The sequence below is a fragment of the Hemibagrus wyckioides genome, linkage group LG13 (assembly GCF_019097595.1).
Source record: "Hemibagrus wyckioides isolate EC202008001 linkage group LG13, SWU_Hwy_1.0, whole genome shotgun sequence".
NCBI classification, from domain to species: Eukaryota; Metazoa; Chordata; class Actinopteri; order Siluriformes; family Bagridae; genus Hemibagrus; species Hemibagrus wyckioides.
This window is the reverse complement of record NC_080722.1, coordinates 19,854,137-19,871,965: the sequence shown is the minus strand read 5'-3', so window position 1 is coordinate 19,871,965 and position 17,829 is coordinate 19,854,137. Positions and strand designations below refer to the sequence as shown.

The 17,829-nt window shown below is 36.5% G+C and overlaps 1 protein-coding gene across 2 annotated transcripts in view; it reads right to left on the bottom strand.

Moving 5' to 3' along the window:
* The window catches only part of LOC131363873 (uncharacterized), a 37,574-nt gene that overhangs the window by 12,242 nt on the left and 7,503 nt on the right, over window positions 1–17,829 (bottom strand). Inside the window, exons 1-11 of one of the 2 annotated variants that reach the window (XM_058406828.1) lie at window positions 15,983–16,081; window positions 9,230–9,574; window positions 8,760–9,110; window positions 8,304–8,408; window positions 8,113–8,208; window positions 7,091–7,183; window positions 6,556–6,630; window positions 3,547–3,651; window positions 2,794–2,898; window positions 2,339–2,413; window positions 427–522 (exon numbers count right to left, since the gene is read on the bottom strand). In XM_058406828.1, the coding sequence (XP_058262811.1) occupies window positions 427–522; window positions 2,339–2,413; window positions 2,794–2,898; window positions 3,547–3,651; window positions 6,556–6,630; window positions 7,091–7,183; window positions 8,113–8,208; window positions 8,304–8,408; window positions 8,760–9,110; window positions 9,230–9,574; window positions 15,983–16,061 (1,525 nt within the window). In that variant the 5' untranslated portion in view covers window positions 16,062–16,081. Of the gene's footprint in view, window positions 1–426; window positions 523–2,338; window positions 2,414–2,793; window positions 2,899–3,546; window positions 3,652–6,555; window positions 6,631–7,090; window positions 7,184–8,112; window positions 8,209–8,303; window positions 8,409–8,759; window positions 9,111–9,229; window positions 9,575–15,982; window positions 16,082–17,829 lie in introns of those variants that run through there. The other variant, XM_058406829.1, reaches the window with a different exon arrangement.

Here is a 17,829-nt window from a genome sequence, read left to right as displayed (position 1 = left end):
TGCCCCTTGAAACTTGAAACTGACCATGGAATCCCCCATTAAGGATTCCAGTCACCACTTCACTTGTGTCTTTTCTGGAAGACTAATAAGTCTAAGGTCCTATCTTCTCTTATATCTGTCTTGCTCCAAAGACTGCTGCCTTAGTGAAACATTTCCCTTCCTCAGATTCGCTATTTCCTCTTTCAGTTTGCAAATATCTTCTTTATTTTCTTTAAGTGCTTGTGCATTTTCTTCCATTCCAGTTAAATTAGAATTCTGTTTCTTTGCCAAGGATGATGATTCTAGGATGTTTTTAAATGAATTTTATCAGAGCCTGCATAAATGCTAACACCACTCCACCATCTTGCCCCTTGGCTTCCTGATCAACTGTTCTGTTTAGCTTTCAATAAAACCAACAAACAGTAATAAAACAGGGCTGGTACCTACCTTTCACATCCATCTGCACATCATAATGGATGTAGATTGACCCTGATGCACTTAGAACCTCCAGGATCAACATCACTGATACCCAAAGTAAATAATCTGCAACAACAAACAGCTATTTTTACATCTTTAACTTCACATGACAATATCTTACACTAGCATTAACTTTGTGGTTCTTTTTTTTTCAGTTTGATAGTAGATTTGAAAAAAAATTATGATTGTGTGTAATATTTTAACTGCTTGTGTATTTTTTTATTAATGCTTGAGTTATACTGTTACTCTAAACAAGATAATATGATTACTAAATTAATTAACTTATAAATTAATAAATGTATAAGAATATGAATAATAATGTTTTATTCACCATGTGTGTAAATTCATATTTATAATCAGTGGCGGGCAGTCAATAGGGGGTGCTGGGGCACCGCCCCCTTAAAGTTAGCCAGAGAAGAATGCTACTTTAACACATTAACAATAATTATATATTTCAATAATCAAATAAAAACATTTTGTCCTACTAATCCTAAATACTAACACTAATACAAAAAAAAATCTAAACTGTATTTCACTCATTTGTCTGTCTGTCTGTATGTGTGTGTGTGTGTGCATGTGGTTATGTAGTTACAAAGTTTTGAAAAGCATGTGACTTGAGGCTGAGCTCTAATTGGCTTGTTTCAAATTGTCAAATTGTTTTGAGCCCTCCCACTTTTATTATTATCAATATTGTTTTTACATTTTTTAGCCTCATGTGATCATGTGACCATATTCAACGAGTGTCATTACCAGCAGATTGTTATTTAACAAGCAGGTACTGATTAATGTGGAATCAAGCAAAATATCTCAATATATCTTCACAAAAAATACCTTTTTGGATGAAGAAAAGAAAAGAATCAAGGAGCTTGGGCCAGATCGACCCAATTTGCAAATTCAGCAGCAGTGATTAGGCAACTTTCCAGTGTGTGTGTATGTATGTGTGTGTGTGTGTGTTTGTGTGTGTGTTTTAATGATTACCTTCATCACTTCATTACTGATAATAAGCCCACATTGTGATTCATAGTAGATTTATTGCTATTTATAACAGTTGACTTTTTCAATATTTTATCTTAGCAGGAATGATACATAATCACCTGGTAAATGGTTATGGTTATCAATTCATTTCTTTCTGTTTATTGGTCATTTTGTGCTTTCAGCTATCTAGATTTCCCTTTTGGCATTTTGTGGGCTAAATGCAAATCAGTAGCAGTGAGTGTAAATCTGGTGATTCATGGGTGATCAGCAATCAACAACATACGCACATGAACACAAATAAAATCCACATTATATTAATGCACTGTAGGTAATGTTAGCGCAGTTCTAGCAAGCTACTGTACTGGTAATACAATACCCTAATCTGATAAAATATACCATAACAACAATGATTTGTCCATCATTAACATTATCTAAGTTTTCTGGACAGTGGGAAGGGAGAGAAGTTAACCTTTTACACCGTGTTTTGAGTTTAGGTGTATTTTAAAGAAACTGAAGTAAATATACATTATATCATGTTTTTTATAAACAGAATCAAAAGTGAAATGTGTTTAGAATCATGTAAATTTGTGAAAACTAGTGTCTGTTTTACTTAACAGTTTAAGTCTGGATATTGCATGCAGATAATTTATACTTCATTTTTTATTCGTGGCCAACACACAAGGTTTGTGTGTAAATGTGTAAGAATTTGTTTTAGGAATTAGGTTGTGTAATACATTATTATCTGTTGTGTAATATGTCATTAACTCTAAGTACATAGATTTGTAATTAGTCACTCAAAGAATAATCATATGGTTATTAATTATATTGCATCAAATGTAATGTAATGTTTGTAATGTTTAACTGGCAAAAAAAATAATGTAAAATAGATGTTACATGATGTACTTACTTAGATTTTTTAGTTTAAGATAAAAAACAAAACAAATCACTGCCAAGAATGGAAACACTAACACAGCCAGATTTTCTAAAAAAAAACAGAGAATAATTACAGAAATATTAAACTTTTGCTTGCAAAAGTTAAATGTGAAATGATTATTTTGTTTGTAATTAAGTTAATTAAGCTAATATGCTTCACTGTATACACTCATCATATAACTAAAACTGATCACATGATTAAACTGATTCTATAGTAAGTCAGTAGCACAATGAGACGAAAAATATGAGAACATTTATTAAACATTTATAATTACACTACATTGCATTATACATGCATTCTTAAAGTTTTATAAGTATTACATAATCTTTAGAATAAGAAGTGTGGGAAAAATATATTACCTTTAATAATTCAATAAAATGTAATAAAATCAATCAAATGTAACATTACCTGCAAAAAGTGGTACTTACCTGGACGACGTCCATATGTTATTGCAATAAAATACATTCGTAGCAAATTGAAGGCTTCTGTAATTACGTAATGATGATTTTGAAACTTTTTACAGAATCCTTTTTCTGGAAAACAAAGGAATTATTATAAGGTTATTTCAGAGTTTTAACAGGCATTTTTAAAAGGAAAACTAAATAAAAACACACGGCCTTTATTTTAGTCACTTAAAAAACCCAGAACAAAAGGTAATGTTTAGAAACCAGATCCATGTTTCAAGGACCTGTATAACTGTGCTGTATTAATACATATATATATATATATATATATATATATATATATATATATATATATATTTTTTTATTTTTTTTTTTTTTTTTTTTTTTTTTTTTCTTTGTTTTTTCCTAAAGAAAAGTTATGACTACATCAGAATGGACTGCATCCTATATTTGCTTTTAAGTTACCTGAGCTACATTTAAATATAGGTATGTAAATTCCAAAGGTGCTTCATAACCACTATATTGTACTATATAACGCTTGATATTACAGTTCAGAAGCACAGAGTGACTGATTATGCCTTTATTAGAATGTATCTGTGTATCAATTAAATTTTTATGAAAAAAAAATCACAAGAGTGTTTTCCTAAAAGTATTGACTTAGAAGTAAACAATCTCAAACATGTACCCTTCTTTGGCATCTATTCTCATACATACACACACACACATTCACACACACTTTACAGTTGTTTACTATAAAACAATGCTTGAAACACCTACCTTTAGTGAAAGCATACAGAAGAGGAATAAGTAGCATCAGAAGCAAAAATATCACTACCACTTTCCTTTCACTGTTTGATTTATACCATTCATCCACAACAACAGCTAGACAATAACAAAAACAAAAAGGAATTAGTATATATATGGACTGGGTAATGTGTTAGGAACAAAAATATGTCACATGAATTCAAAGACACCCTGAAAATCAAAGTAAAATAATGATGCAGCAGGGTAGTTCATGTTGCTGAAATTTCAGTGCAGCAACTCATAATGGTACTCAGTAGTTTGTATGGCCCCCACGTGCTTCCATGCACACCTGACAATGTCAATGAATGAGAAAAGATACTTTAATATATATACTTTATCACATCAACTGCAGAAAGCAGCAATAAAAAATAATTGAGCTTCTGATGGGATTTACTCAAAACTATACTGGATGTGACCTGACAGAACTATAATACAGCAGAATTGCATGTGTCATACTCTAATTTTCTCTTTCAGCTGTGGAAATCTGTGAAAATCTTCCACTCTTGCTAGAGACATGTACATGTAAGTTTACTGTGTATTTTGGGTGATGTAATTGGTCCATTTGGTGTTACATTTGTGCTGCTTTTTCTATAATACTGTGGTACCTCGGTCCTGGACCACGCCTGTGCTCAAATTTTCGGTATTCTATTCGAATTTTCAAGTCAATTTGACCTCAGTGGACGAAAATATTCGGTGTACAACTCGACCGTCAGGAATGCCAGTTCTTGTTTCATACAGGATTTCAACAAATATCAAATAACGAATTTTCATTTAAGGGGGGCTCAGCCAAAGAGGGTATTATAGTAAAAAAATAATAAATAAATAAAATAAAATAAAATAAAGGTTTGACTAACAGGGTAGGATAGTAAACTTATTGCACTTATTGATGTGTATAACATCTGAGTACTGAACAAGCCAAATACGAGTCTTCCTGATCTCACACACACACACATGCACACACACACACATGCACACACACTTGTCCTCTGATCCTCGGTCTGCAGATTGTAGAACGCGCTGAAAGACGGGGAAGAGCCGAAGTCTGCCAGAGTTTTCATGTGAAATTTAAAGGGGACTGAGGCGATCACCAATTTGTGTACAGTTTATGGAGAATCGCAGAATTTTTAGGGGGGCTGAGTAGAAATGTTAAAGCCCCCCTAAAAATGGCCTAGCGATGCCCATGCCGCACACGCTTCCCATGAGGTGTACCCTGGCGTAGACAATAGAGATGAAACAGTTTACACGGGTCATCTGTTCTAAAAGTATCTGTCAGTGCTTGTGTTATAACCCCACACTATCTTTTGTGGTATAATTTCAGTAGCCATGTCTCCGAAAAAGGGGAAATCAGGCATCAATGTTGCCAAGAGGAAACAGATTAATTTGTTTTATATTATTTCCTATGGGGAAAAATTGTTCAGTTTTCGACCAAATTAGTATTCAACCAGACATTTGGAACGAATTAAGGTCAAACACCGAGGAACCACTATTGTACAATGGGACTCCTTTTAGTTTCAGTGAAAATGTACAGCATTCGTTCATGATATTAGAAAGCCTTCTAGATAAATAGACTGTAGATAAATAAACTGTATTCATGTTATATGGGAAATTCAAAGTATGTAATTTAAATAAAAACCTAAATATAAAAGTCACAATTGTTCAATCTCTGTTGTCAGAACATTACCTTTACAATTATGTTGGTCTCAAAACATTTATATGGTTGTTTTTTGTTTGTTTAAATTTTTAATCTCACAAAACTATTTTGGTGCTACAGTTGACATGCTGTTTCCTGAGACTTTGGTACCTAGTTTCTTTCATTTTTATTTAATGATTTTACTTCAGTGTAAAAATGAAACTCAAAATGGATAATTAATAAATATAAGAACACTTTTAACATTCCGCCCACCTTTTTTCCTATTACTGTTGTTCTTGGATTCACAGTACAATATGCAGATTTATCTGTTTGTTTATTGCTTTCTTTCTGTCATTTGTTTTGTATTTGTATTTTAGAGAACACAGTAGGTGACTACCATAAAGCGAAAATTAATCGAATCTTCACCTTTTCCTTCTTGTATGCTTGATCAAATTTTTTTTGGTTCTTAATGACTTGAGCTACTTGTTAAGTTTTCAAGAAAGAATATCACAATAATTAAGCAAATCAAATATTTTTTATGCAAACATACAAGAAGAAGACTGCAAAGATACACTCACAAAGTTCTGAGATATGGAAGCTGGATAGTCGCACTGCTGTATGTAGTGTTATCTCACATTATATTATAAAGCAGTGGTGAAGTACCAGCTCAGTGGATAAAAACTGGAATCATGACTGTCAAGTTGTTAGGTCAAATCCTAAACTGCTTCTGTAAGACTCTTAAGCAAGTGACAGTTGTTTGCTTGGAGTCTGATATTAACTTTAGATAATTTAGATAATTAGCTGGTTAGTGATGTCATCACTACATTTAGGCACTACATCCTGCTTCCTAGAGAAAATTAAAGTTAACTAACTCCATGGTGAAACTGACATGAAAGTCCATCTGAAACTGTCTGAAAGTAAAAAGGGAATTGTATCCTGTTCATGCTTTTAATAAGAGACCAGTTTGCATGTACCAGTAGCAATGACAAGTAATTCAAGTGCCATGACAAGTGCTGATTCCCCCACTGTGCAGACCACAACAAGGTATTTAGTAAGAGTAGAAAAACTAAACAAGCTCCACACAGCTGGGTCAACCTAAGATCTTTGTATATGTATGTCTTACTGCGACTGAGTCCTTGATTTGTGGGTGCATGTAACATAACACTGTATAATCAATCAGGTAACATTATTTTTACAGACACTCAGATCAGTGTTTAATGGAATAGAAGCACATGATTTAAAATTATTGTATTACTTAATTGGTTTCTTTCCTAATTTACATTTCATATAAGTGTGTAATAAGATCGTGTAGATGGCAAAGTGTCGTGTGTGATGGTTTCATGTATACTCACGATAATAAACAACAACAGTTATCACACCATAAAGAAGTGAAATTGCCAAGTTGTTAATTAATCGGCGATGATTATCTGCAATATAATAAAGACACAATATGTATTGATTAGGTAGGTGTTTCCTAAATCCAACAAAGAGTCCACAATTTAACTAATTCTTAGCTCCAAAAAGCCTAAATAAACTAATGAAAAGTAATTGATGCAGGTGTTTTTGGAGGTACCCAAAAGCAAAAGGTGGACAAAAAGTAGTATTCAATCTGTGGAAGAAATTCTAGGAGGGGTACAGGTGAGGCCAGAAAAGTAAAATGATATATGACTGATATATTCTGAAAATATCTTGGCATGCTCTGCCCTGGGCTGACTGTCACCCTGGGCTGACTGTGTGATACCACTGATTTATGACCTCATCTTATGACTGTGATAGCCTTTGTTTTGAAATTCTTTCTGTTCTGTTCTGATAAACGTGTGTTATTTAAAAAGTATTTCTTGCTCTGTTATGTAACATTACATAGGACCACTGATCATCAAATCATACCTTGAAATGTATTCAAATGGAGAGCAATCCAAAGTAGGAAAAGGATCCGAAAAAAATTAAGTGCTGAACAAGTTGCTGCTTCAGTAACAAACCCTGGAGGAAAAATAAATGAATGTATGTATTTATTTATTTATGAATTAATTCATTAAGAACACTCTTATCCAGACCATTCATGTTCCACCAAATTACCATGACGTAAGGGAGGTTTTCAGTAAAAAATGCGCTTCCAGGCTACCCCCTCACCATCCCTGGGACTGTTCAACTGATCTCTTACCCAATACTTCCCCACCTAAGAGCTGGATATATCCCCTCTCCCTCCCAGAGATTTGTGCTATAGAGGACTACATCTACCTGTCACGTCATTGTGGATGAAGTGCTACTCTATGCACTGCTGAATTGTGTGTGAAAACCATTTTGACAAATTAAACAAATGTAAAACAATTAATGTGATATAACTACAACTTCACTTCCTGCAGCAGTATACAGGCAATATGCAAGGCCTAACTTATAAACATGTCTAGTCGCACATGCACCCGGCCATCCATGTGATGTAAATTAAACGTGATTCATCAGACCTGGCCACCTTCTTCCAGTGCTCCGTGTTCCAGTTCTGATGCTCACATGCCCATTGTTGGCACTTTTGACGGTGCACAGGGGTCAGCATGGACACCCTGACTGGTCTGCCGCTATGCAGTCCCATAGGCAACAAACTGTGTATTCTGACACCTTTCTTTCAGAACCAACATTAACTTGCCTTGGACCACTTTTGATCAATACTGACCATTACAGACCGGGAACACCCCACAAGAGCTACAGTTGTGGAGATGCTCTAATCCAGTCATCTAGCCATTACAAGCTGGCACTTGCCAAACTCGCTCAAATCCTTAAGCTTGCGAGTTTTTCCTGCTTGTAACACATCAACTTTGAGGACAAAATGTTCACTTGCTGTGTGTATGTATTCTGTTGTGTGTGTGTGTGTGTATGTGTTTTAGAAGAGTATTTTTGCAATAAGCAATACTTACCCTCAGTAACACCCCAAAGTATGAAGACAAAGGACATAGTAATGTTAGGACAAATGAGATGTACCCATTGTACATGCTGCATAGTTATTTTGCTGTCTACAAACAAAAAAAAACATTTGTATTAATTTTACTTTGAGTTGAAATGTAAACTTACCAAACTTCTGCAGCCATGTAATGAAGACCAGATTTACCTTTCTTTTTATAACATGTGTAAGATAGGTAGCCTAGTATAAGTGATCCGATTCCAAATCCGAGTATACACAAAAGAACAATTCCAATATGCATAGATGAAAAACCTGCATGGCACAAACACCAGAATTATTTAAACAGTATAATACTGTAGTATTTATGATGAAATAAAGAACATCTGGTGATAAACTGCTTGCTTTAAACTGAAAAATAGCTCAATTTGGATCAATCACTGATATTTATTTTTTCTTTCCCTGCATCAGGCAAAGCAGGACCTCACAGATGCCTATGGTTGACTAGTGCCACCGAGTTTGACAAGAGAGAGAGTATTCCCCTCCCACCCAGAGAACAGGGCCATTTTTGCTTTCTTTAGGGTAGTGCACACCACATTATGTTAACCGTTAATCCACATCTGCTACATCTTCCCATGTTTTGTGTATAAAAATACAGCGACTTACCCAGCTGTTGTATCTCCACAGTTGTGTTAGCTGATAATTCCCCAGAGAACACTAAACACATATACAGCCCTTTGTCCTCTGTTCGGACATTCTTCAGTCTCATAGAGAAGTTTCCTTTGTTTCTTTCTTCAGCACTGAAGAATTCTACTCTGTCCACGTATCTCTCACCAGTCGACTCTGTCAGGATCTGACCCTCTTGATAAAGCAGCACTAAGATATCTTCATCTATTTTCTTCCATGACACCTCTTCAATATTTTCTGGTGGGAGATGCGAGTCTACAGAGCAGTTCAGAGTGATATCTTCACCCGCATACGCAGATATAACATGGGCTCCAGACACGATCAAACGCTCTGAAATGAGAATTGTTTAAAATTTTGATTATACATTAAATAATAATAATAATTGACCAAACTTTAAAAATCTATTTTTTATAGAACTTGATATGAAGTAGGTGAAAGTCTTTACCCACCAATATCCTTGATTTCAATCAGAGTTTCACCAGAATCCAGCGTTGTGTAAACAGTACACTTATAAACTCCTGCATCTTTACTAGTTACATCTGTAAGAAGGAGGGAGAAGTTTCCATGAGCAATCCCCTTAGTGAAAAACTGAGCTCTATCATGATAAAGGTGGTTCTGAGACTCTGGTCGACTCTCTCCATTCTGCCACAAGTGCACTAGAGTTTCACTGTCATTTCTTTTCCACTCTACTTCCAGATCTTCCAGTGGTAGAGGAGTTTCTACAAAGCAGGGCAGCATCACTGAGTCTCCCAGCTGAACAATGAGAGGATCTGGTGGACCATGGACATGGAACCCTAAAGTGAATAAAAACACTGTTAAAAGGTGCTGACCTAATGTATTAACTGCTGTTCAGGTCAGTATGTCTCAATATTCTTTCCACAATTGTGTTGGTTTCCTTCATGTAGGCAATACCAGTTATATATATATATATATATATGCATAAATTTCCTGATAATTTTTTAAATGACTTTAATTTGTTTCTGTCTGTGTCTCAGGAAAGGGCAAAGCAGTGTGCACGATTTTTTCCATACAAGGGATGGAATGGCTGCTGAACTCTCTGATATCATTCTCAACATGATTGTCAAGAAGATGAGGCCCATTTCTACTGTGGAGGTTCAGGGCTTTTGTGACATGATTAACACATTTCACCCAGGGTACACACTTTCTTCTAGGACCCACTTCACTATGCTGATGGAGAGGAAGTATGAGGAGACTCTTGAGAAAGTAAAAGCTTCACTCACAGAGGTCAACATAAATCACTCTCGCCACAGATGCACGGACAAAGCTTGCCACAGGCATATTTGGGCATCACCTGCTTTATTAATGAGGACTGGGAGCTTACTTCATATAATCTAACCACAATGCCAGGAAGAGAGACATACAGCTGAAAAGAGAAGCATGGGGTTAGTTCTCACAAATGCACTGACACAAGTGTTAGTTGTCAACCACACTCTGAAGGACGCCCACATCAGCAAGGCCCTCAGGGCTGCAAGATGCCTTGTATACTAGATGTATCAGTAAGATTGAACAGTTCCTTACACATGATCAGCGGCCTGATGAAACAGAGGTGGCCTTTGAGAGCAACCTTTTTAGACCCTGAAGGAACACAATGAGGGAAGTGCTTCCTGGATTTGAAAAGTGATCAGTGGAACCTGCTTGAAGAACTGGAACAAGTTCTAAAGACCTTTGAGTTTGCCACTGTCTACCTGAGTGGAGAGACCTATCTCATTCTTTCTGCTCTACCTCTGCTGGTGAAGGGCTTCCAAAAGTACATAGATAATACATCATTTAAAACCATACTTGTCAAGGCTTTTCAGGCTGCTGCAGCAAAGGAGATGACTTCTAGATGGAAGCTAGACACCACATTCAGATGATGCACAAAATGCATTATTGCAGCTTCCCTTGACTGAAGTTTTTGCCAGCAGATGACAGTCAAAAAGTGCAAGTCAAAATTCAAGCTCTTGCACTGCAATTAAAAAGAAGGGAGAGAGACCACTAGTTTCAGAAACCAATGTCTCTGCTTGGCTTGGACTCAGATAAGCACAGCAACAGTGTGAAAGACAATAGACATGTTCAAGAGTACGAAAGCAAAAGTGAAATGGTGAGGAATGAGGTACTGGTATACGTTGGAGAACTGCCTGTCCCAAATAATGAAAAACCATTTAAAGAGTTAAAGGAAAATCAAGTGTGAAACAAGTCTTACTTAGCTCTTCCTGCAACATCAAGCCCATCTAAATGACTTTTTTCAACTGCAGAGAACATCATGACTAAAAAAAGAGCAAGCCTGACTACATTCCTTCATGTAATGCTTACTGAACTCTGCCCCTGTAGTATTAAGGTTTGGTATTCAGCCAAGGGCTGATTTAGATTTTTATTTAAATTGCTCAACATTTTAATTACTAATACATGCCGTAATATTTTTTGCACTGTTCAAAAAAATTAAAGGAACACTTTTAAATCAGAGTATAGCATCAAGTCAATTAAACTGACATTCATTTTCCCTACTCATCTTTTCTGACTGTTTTTCACTAGTTTTTCACTGGACATGGTCGTATAAGATCTTTAACCCTATCAGCAGGACTGGTATCTGCTCCTTTGTGCCAGCCAGAGCCCTACAAAATGACCACCAGCAGGCCACTGGTGTGACGGGTCTGGAGAAGCTGTGGAGAATGTTATGCTCCCTGTAACGAGCGTATGTAGGCAGTTTCTGGAGGATGAAGGAATTGATACCATTGAATGGCCCCCATGCTTGCCTGACCTAAATCCAATAGAACACCTCTGGGACATTATGTTTCGGTCCATCCGATGCCGCCAGGTTGCACCTCAGACTGTCCAGGAGCTCAGTGATTCCAGGGAGATCGGGGAGGAAATGCCATCCATCCATCCATTTTCTATACCTGCTTTATTAGGTTATTATTAATTAGGGTCATGGGGATCTGCTGGAGCCTATCCCAGCACACATTGGGCAAAAGGCATGGGTACACCCTGGACAGGTTGCCAGTCCATCACAGGGCCACACATATAGACAGACAACCACACTCTCATACAATTTAGAATTACCAATCAACCTAATGTACATGTTTTTGGACTGTGGGAGGAAACCAGAGTACCTGGAGTAAACCCATGCAGACACGAGGAGAAAGGCCCCTGCCTGTTCAAACCCGGGATTTGCACCCAGGACCTACATGCTGTGAGGCAACAGTGCTAAGCACTAAGCACCGTGCTGCCTTGGAGGAAATACCCCAGGACACAATCCATTGTCTCACTAGGAGCATGCCCCAACGTTTTAAGGTATGCATACAAGCACGTGGGGGCCATACAAACTACTGAATACCATTTTGAGTTGTTGCAATGAAATTTCATTAAAATGGACTAGCCTGCTGCATCATTAATCTACTTTGATGTACAGGGTGTCTTTGAATTCAGCCCTCTGTAGGTATAATTTTTATTTCCATCAAATGATGTGGTATCTTTTTGTTCCTAACACACCCAGTCCAAATCAGTATAGATATACACCATGATATTTTTCCCTTTGAGACCTGATGTGTTTTCAAAGTGTTCCCTTAATTTTTTGAGCAGTATATTTTTTGCACTGTTTATTTTGGGCTGAATTTATATTTGACTCATGTAGCAAGCACTTGTATTTCTACTATAGCACAATGGAGAAGAGCTTGCCCCACTGACTGGAGGATTGGAGGTCCTCAAGATACCACTGTCTGTTGCTGGGAGATCACAATTGCAAGATTGTGTTCTGTGGGTAGGATTGGTGGTGTTACTTTCTTCCCTAACATTCAGAGTGATCTTAACTAATCCCTGGATGTTAATAGTCTTATAATAGAGAAGAGCTAGTTGGTAAGTGGGAATTGGCCAATGACAAAATTAGCAGAACATGAGGTTAAAAAATATAAACTACAGGAGAGTGATAGCCCCCTGATGCCCCTAAGTGGCTTAGGTTGGAAAAGAATTCCTGCAAACCTGTCTCCCTATCCTCTTTAATGTGCTTTGAACTTCCAATGTTTGAACCTGCCTCTCGCTTTTCTTCTATCCTATAGTGACACAGTCCCTAAAAATTTGGAATAAATTTAGAAAATCATTTACCCTTCGCAGTCTCCCCTTACATGACCCCTTAAGTAAAAAACATATGTTTACTCCTTCAGTAATGGACAAAGCCTTTGATATTTGGGTTAAAACTTTTGCATCTTTTGATGAATTAGTTAACAGATTTAAGATTCCCAGGACCTATTTCTTTAGATATCTGCAAGTACAATATTTTCTGGTTTCACATACTGATTGTTTTCCTTCATATCCCCCTACATCTCTATTAGACTCTAGGAAAGGTAGGAAAGATTTCAAGGTAGGAAATGATTTAAAACAAATCATAGGCAAAATGTATAACCTCCTCAATCAGTATAACCTGGCAAATTTAGATTAGATTAAATTTAGATTGAGCAGTGATTTTCCCTCAAATTAATCAATGATACTTACGATATTTACAAAGAGAAACCTAACCATATTGGATGCCATTCAAAGCATGGAAGCATGGGAGAAGGGCATCTGCCTCGCTGAGATGTTACCACTAAAAGACAGGGGGGCAAGAAAGCAATTGTGGCCGCAAATAGAGAGGGGAAACGAGCTTACTACCGCAGACTGCACAGATACATAGAGGGTCAACGGATTGGTTAAACCACAGAAGGAAAGTGTGATCGGTTTACACCAGAGGTTATTATGCCCAAAATAAACAAATGCTTGAAGATATCACATTCACGCTGTCAGACTTCAAAACATTGCATCCTACAGATTTTATTTTAATGGGAGGTGACTGGAATATGACACCAGATGAATGGGAATGACAGATGGCCAGATGGCCACTAAATTTGACAGCAACCACTTCAATCCCATGAATAAAGAATTTCAGAGGTCAATTCGGAGGTCAATATCTTGACAGAATTGAGCAATATGTTTAGAAAATAATGTCTGATTTCTGTAATTTCTGTCTGAAATGTCAGTGTTCATATACCCAATGACATATTCATTAGAAGTAGTATTACTTCAATAAAAGAATTAATAAAAGCTAATCTGTTTAAATACTCATCTTCATTATAATGACATTCATATGGTGTATATACATTGAGGATACTAAATTCCTTGTCCTGTTAAGAAATCTGTATTACAATAAACCAGATGACACCTAGTCTAACCACCCTTACAAGCGAGTCCAACTTTTTATTCCACAGAATAGCCACACCCCCAGGTATCCTACCTATAATTAAACCCATACTAATAGCTGTTGTGGATTCACCGGCACCATGAAAATTATATTATTTTAAATTATTTAATTAAATCATTTAATTTTGAATTAAATTTTCCAAATCTTGCATCACTAAAAATGTCTCTTGCAAACATAAAATATCACAGTTCTCTAAAATTCTGTCAACAACAATATGGCGGGCTATATCCCCATCACTCTGGCCCATGCACAGACCTCAACAGTGGTATGACACGACCCGAATATCCATGGGGGGGCTACTACTAAATGATCATGTTACCCGAAGGCACACGCATACCCCCAGCAGCTGGTGAAGTAGACCTGATAACTCGCTCCCTATGCTGTTCATAATAGTTCATCTTCTGACAAACGATATCAAGTCCAAGTTTTTCTTTCAAATACTCAGACAAAGTCAAAGCATCTAACTCTGGTGTAAAAAAACACTCACCAGCTTAGTCTGAACAATTTTGATAACAATTTTGATACTGCCTATATCTCCAGTGCCAACAATAGCCATAACATCAAATTAATAACATAACATGACTTCTTTTTCAGCTTGGGAGTGACAGGAGATGATCTAAATTTTTCTAAAAAAATAGCAGCATTCTCCAAACGGTGAGTTTTTTTCACCACACGACTCCACTTCGGAGAGTTTGAGGATAATGTTAATCCACTGACTCCAACTGCTGTCATAGAACTTGCCACACTCCAAGCATTCAAACTCCCTCACCGGTGTCCACATCTAAGGCCTCTATAGATAGAGCTTAAAATCATCCCACAAGTTAACCCAGATACATTACGGCTAGAACTTCCACCGATATATCGTATATATCCCCTTCATTTCCCCAGCATACTTGGTTAAAGAAAACCTTGACTCTTGATGGAAAAGGGGTCACCTCCAATACCTGGTTTTGGATTCTTAGGAAACTCAGGATTTTCACAGCAACCAACCAGATTGACCTGGTTTGAGACCTAGAGGTCGGCCGTACAGAAGAACACCAGGAGGTGTTCATAGAGGGGGGGATTCTGCATCATTGGATGCACCTTTGCCCCATGGCCACCAGAGTTCACAAGAAGTTCCTTGCTCACTTCTTGTTTTACTGCATATATTTATTAAATACAGTATATATAATACAATATGTATAATGTTCTCATTTGTTTTCCTGTGTTTTTGACCCAGTGCTTTGTTTATTAGTTTTTCTCTTGTGGATTGTGATTTTTTTTATTTGTCTGCCCCAACGGTTTGCTAATCTGGTTTTAAAAGCTACCTGACTCCTGTTTATTCCTTGCCTATCGTTTTGGATTTATTGCTGGATTGAAAATAAACTCAAAGCGTCATCGTACACAGCCAATCACGGAACAGTGATTTTCACAGATTAATCACTGATACTTGGTGATATTTACAGTAATGAATTTGAGAACTGTAATTTCATGCACAAACATTTTCCTTCATTGTAAATATATTTTTAAAACGCTTTTCTATTGCAGTCTGTCACCAGAAAACCATCCTCGATTCTGATATGCTAATTATCATGATAATTCAGTGAATATGCAAATTAGTCACAGACTTTATCTAGTTTCCTTTAAACATTTTTGATCCTTGCACCGTGTCTACAAAAGAAGGGGCATTATCACGTCCTAAAATTACATGAACCACACCCTAAATTTCTGTTTTTAACAAATGCCACAATACACACTTGTGTTGGATTTAGTGATTACAAATATATTTATATATTATAGAAATGTACTTATATAATGATTTATATATTATAGAAATATATTTATAAATGTTTATTTTTTACTTCCTGGTTCTGGCTGATCTGCAGTTTGGGGAAAAACATCTTCACTTAGATAAAATCCTACTCTGCATTTCAGCTTCATATAACTAAATGTTAATTCACAGAGCACTAAGAAGCAGAATAATATTTTACATTACCGTCACAGATGAACACTAACAGCATTAGATACAAGTACATTTTCAGAGCAGTCTCCATTTCTGCGGGAAGAAAAAACATCTTTCTCTTTCACTTTTCGGGTCACGTGGGTAACGAGAAGCTCTGTGAAACTCCCCACCCTCTGAACACATTGTACAAATACTTATAGTGTAAATCATTTACATTTTTTTGTAAACTTTAATGAACGGACTAAATTTTAAATCATTTTATAAGGGTATTTTGCCTTATGAAGCTGTGTGAAAAGGTACATTCGTCTCTCTCAACATGAGGTTGTATAACTGTATTGTAGCTCTGGCGTGTACAATATACAATTTTAATTGATTAATAATCAATTATATTAATTTCAAATCGATTCACGGAAATTTTAATTAATTCCAGCCAGGGGCGTCGCTAGGGCTATTCATTTGGGGCTCGAGCCCCAGATGTTTTTAATCTAGCTCCGAATGTTTTATCCTGAATTTTCCACAGGAGTGTAGAGAAATTAATGAAACGTTGATCGTTTTATTAGAGCACTGTCGCCGTTTACTGTACACGATTTTGACTGACATCTCTCTCCGCACGCGCGCTCGTGCGCGCGCACACACACACACACACACACACACACACACACACACGCCAAAATACCGCGAGAGTGTGCGCTCGAATATGCTCTAGAGCCGCTCTCGCGATAGTTAAAGTCCTACTCCTGTCGGTCTGCGCTGCGCCGCTTTCACACCACGTGACTAAAATACCTTACAGCCCTTAAACGGGACAGCAATAAAAATGTCAGAAAACACAACAATCTTATTATTCAGATAAAAGTCTAACTTCTAATATTTAATGTTAACACAGTTGATTAAAGTCGGCTAACAAATGTATGTTGTGTTAAAAAGGAGGCCCACTGTCTCCGATTCTGAAAACCCCTGACATATAGGACCCTTTTGATTATTATTCCATACCCAAGACGAACAAAAGCCTTAAATTAAATCATCCTAAAGATAGATCTAAATAAAATCTAAACTGTTAAAGCACTAAGACATTACAGTCTGAACCTCATGACTTTCTATTATTCAACTAATGCAGTATTTAAGTTAAAATACAGACATGACAGGTGAACAATGGACCAGAACAGACTATCATTCGGCTGTTCTGTCAATAGAAAAAGGAATTCTCAGCACTAGAAATACTAGTATGGTAATTGACCGTTTTGCTCAAGGCTCGGAGATACTCTCTGATTCCACCCTCAAAAAAATAGTATAGAAAAGTCACCAATAGCATGAAGTAGACAAGATACAAGCAGTAAGATAGCTGAGAGAATGAGAGATGAGAGAACAAGAAGAGAAGAGAAGAGAAGCTGTAAAAAATAAAAAAAATAATGAAAGAATAATTCATACAGTAGTGACAGTATAAATCAGGAATGAAATAATAGGTGCATGTATAATATAGATTATTGTAAAATAATAGTAATAATAAAGGATCTGCACGGCACTGCTCCACACACACGCATTAAAAGAGATAATATTGCATGGTATACCTGTGAGAGAGAAAATGTAATGAATTTAATGAACTCCTTTTTTAGTAGCAATACTCTGAAATGATGGGAGGAGTCAGAAAAAAGATTGAATTAAATTTTCTAAAGTTTCATACCGTTTGTGTTAATGTGTGTTTATTATTAAAAAAATTACATAAAAATGCCCTTACAAAACGTGTTATTCTTGCTTACCCCCTCTCCTCAATTAGCCCCTGATGTTTTCAAATCCTAGGTACGCCCCTGCATTCGTCTCTCTTAGCATGAGGTTGTATAACTGTACTGTAGCTCTGCTGTGTACAAAATACAATTTTAATTGAT